The sequence below is a fragment of the Branchiostoma belcheri genome, unplaced genomic scaffold (genome assembly GCF_001625305.1).
Source record: "Branchiostoma belcheri isolate BF01 breed outbred unplaced genomic scaffold, Haploidv18h27 scaffold100, whole genome shotgun sequence".
In the NCBI taxonomy this organism is placed as follows: Eukaryota; Metazoa; Chordata; class Leptocardii; order Amphioxiformes; family Branchiostomatidae; genus Branchiostoma; species Branchiostoma belcheri.
Window position 1 is genome coordinate 1023086 of NW_017802381.1, and position 1065 is coordinate 1024150.

The window sequence follows — 1065 nt, forward strand, 5'->3', positions numbered from 1 at the left end:
GGGGGGGGTCCAATGGAACATAGACTTAAGCAATATAATGGGAACAAGTATATTCACTTTACACTTCAAAGGAGTGAAAGACAGCAACATTTGTTTTACAGTGTTGGATGTGAGATTTATATTATTACAACTGTCGGCTCATTGAAATTCAGCATAGCACTTTCAAACATAGTTGAACACATGTATAAGTAGCACATGTACATGTATTTGTAATCATAAGAATAAACAGTGTGTCAACATAATTAATCTACAGAGCATTTGTTGAATACAATTCCAAATTATGGCACTGCAGTTTGCAGAAAAAAAAAAGTTACAATTTGGCAGGCTAAAAGAACATACCAGTGTCACTTCAGTATTATACTGCTCAGGTTAAAACAGAAAGATTGACTTTTTCTTCAAGCCAAGCTGAAATGAATTACGGACACTTCAACATTGAATCAGATAAAACAGAAAATTCTTGGCATAGACGAGACCTACAATTTAGAAACATCAAAATCAAACAGTTACTGATCTTACATGACAACAGAACTTGCAAGCTTAAAGCCAGTTTGCAAGATATTAACACATGTATCCATCATCGCCTGTCTTGATACTCTCTATCCTGGCTTTCTTCTTTCTCCATGTCCCATTCTGTCCTTTCTATCTCTTTCCCTCCCTCTCTCCTTGTCACGTTGCCCTCTGTCCCAAGGGTCACTGTAAGCTGTGGCTTTACTGTCCCTGTCAGTACCACTCCTGCCAGTATGATGTTCTCTATCATCCCTTTCTCTCGAGCTCCTTCCTTGCTTTCTAGCTTGTCTCTCCCAGCCGTGACTGCCACCTCTCTGGTTCCTGTCATCCCTTTCTCTGTAACTGTCATCTCTTTTGTCCCTAGAGCTCTGTACGTCTCTTCTGTCCCGATCTTGCCTGCTGTCCTGGTGATCATAGTATCTGGAACCCTTGTAGTCTTGCCTGTCCTGTGCTTCTCTCACATCCCGTCCACCATCGCGTCTGCTGGAAGCAGCATTTCTAGTGTCCCTCCCCTCTTCATCTCTGGTGTCTCTTGCATCTCTGCTGCCTCTCTCCCAT

General features: G+C 42.0%; 1 protein-coding gene across 1 annotated transcript in view; it reads right to left on the bottom strand.

Moving 5' to 3' along the window:
• Positions 1-74: 74 nt before the first annotated feature.
• LOC109473751 (RNA-binding motif protein, X-linked 2-like) overlaps positions 75-1065 on the bottom strand; it is a 4401-nt gene continuing 3410 nt past the window's right edge. Inside the window, exon 2 of the mRNA XM_019773782.1 lies at positions 75-1054. Coding sequence (XP_019629341.1) covers positions 597-1054 — 458 coding nt within the window. The 3' untranslated portion in view covers positions 75-596. The remainder of the gene's footprint in view (positions 1055-1065) is intronic.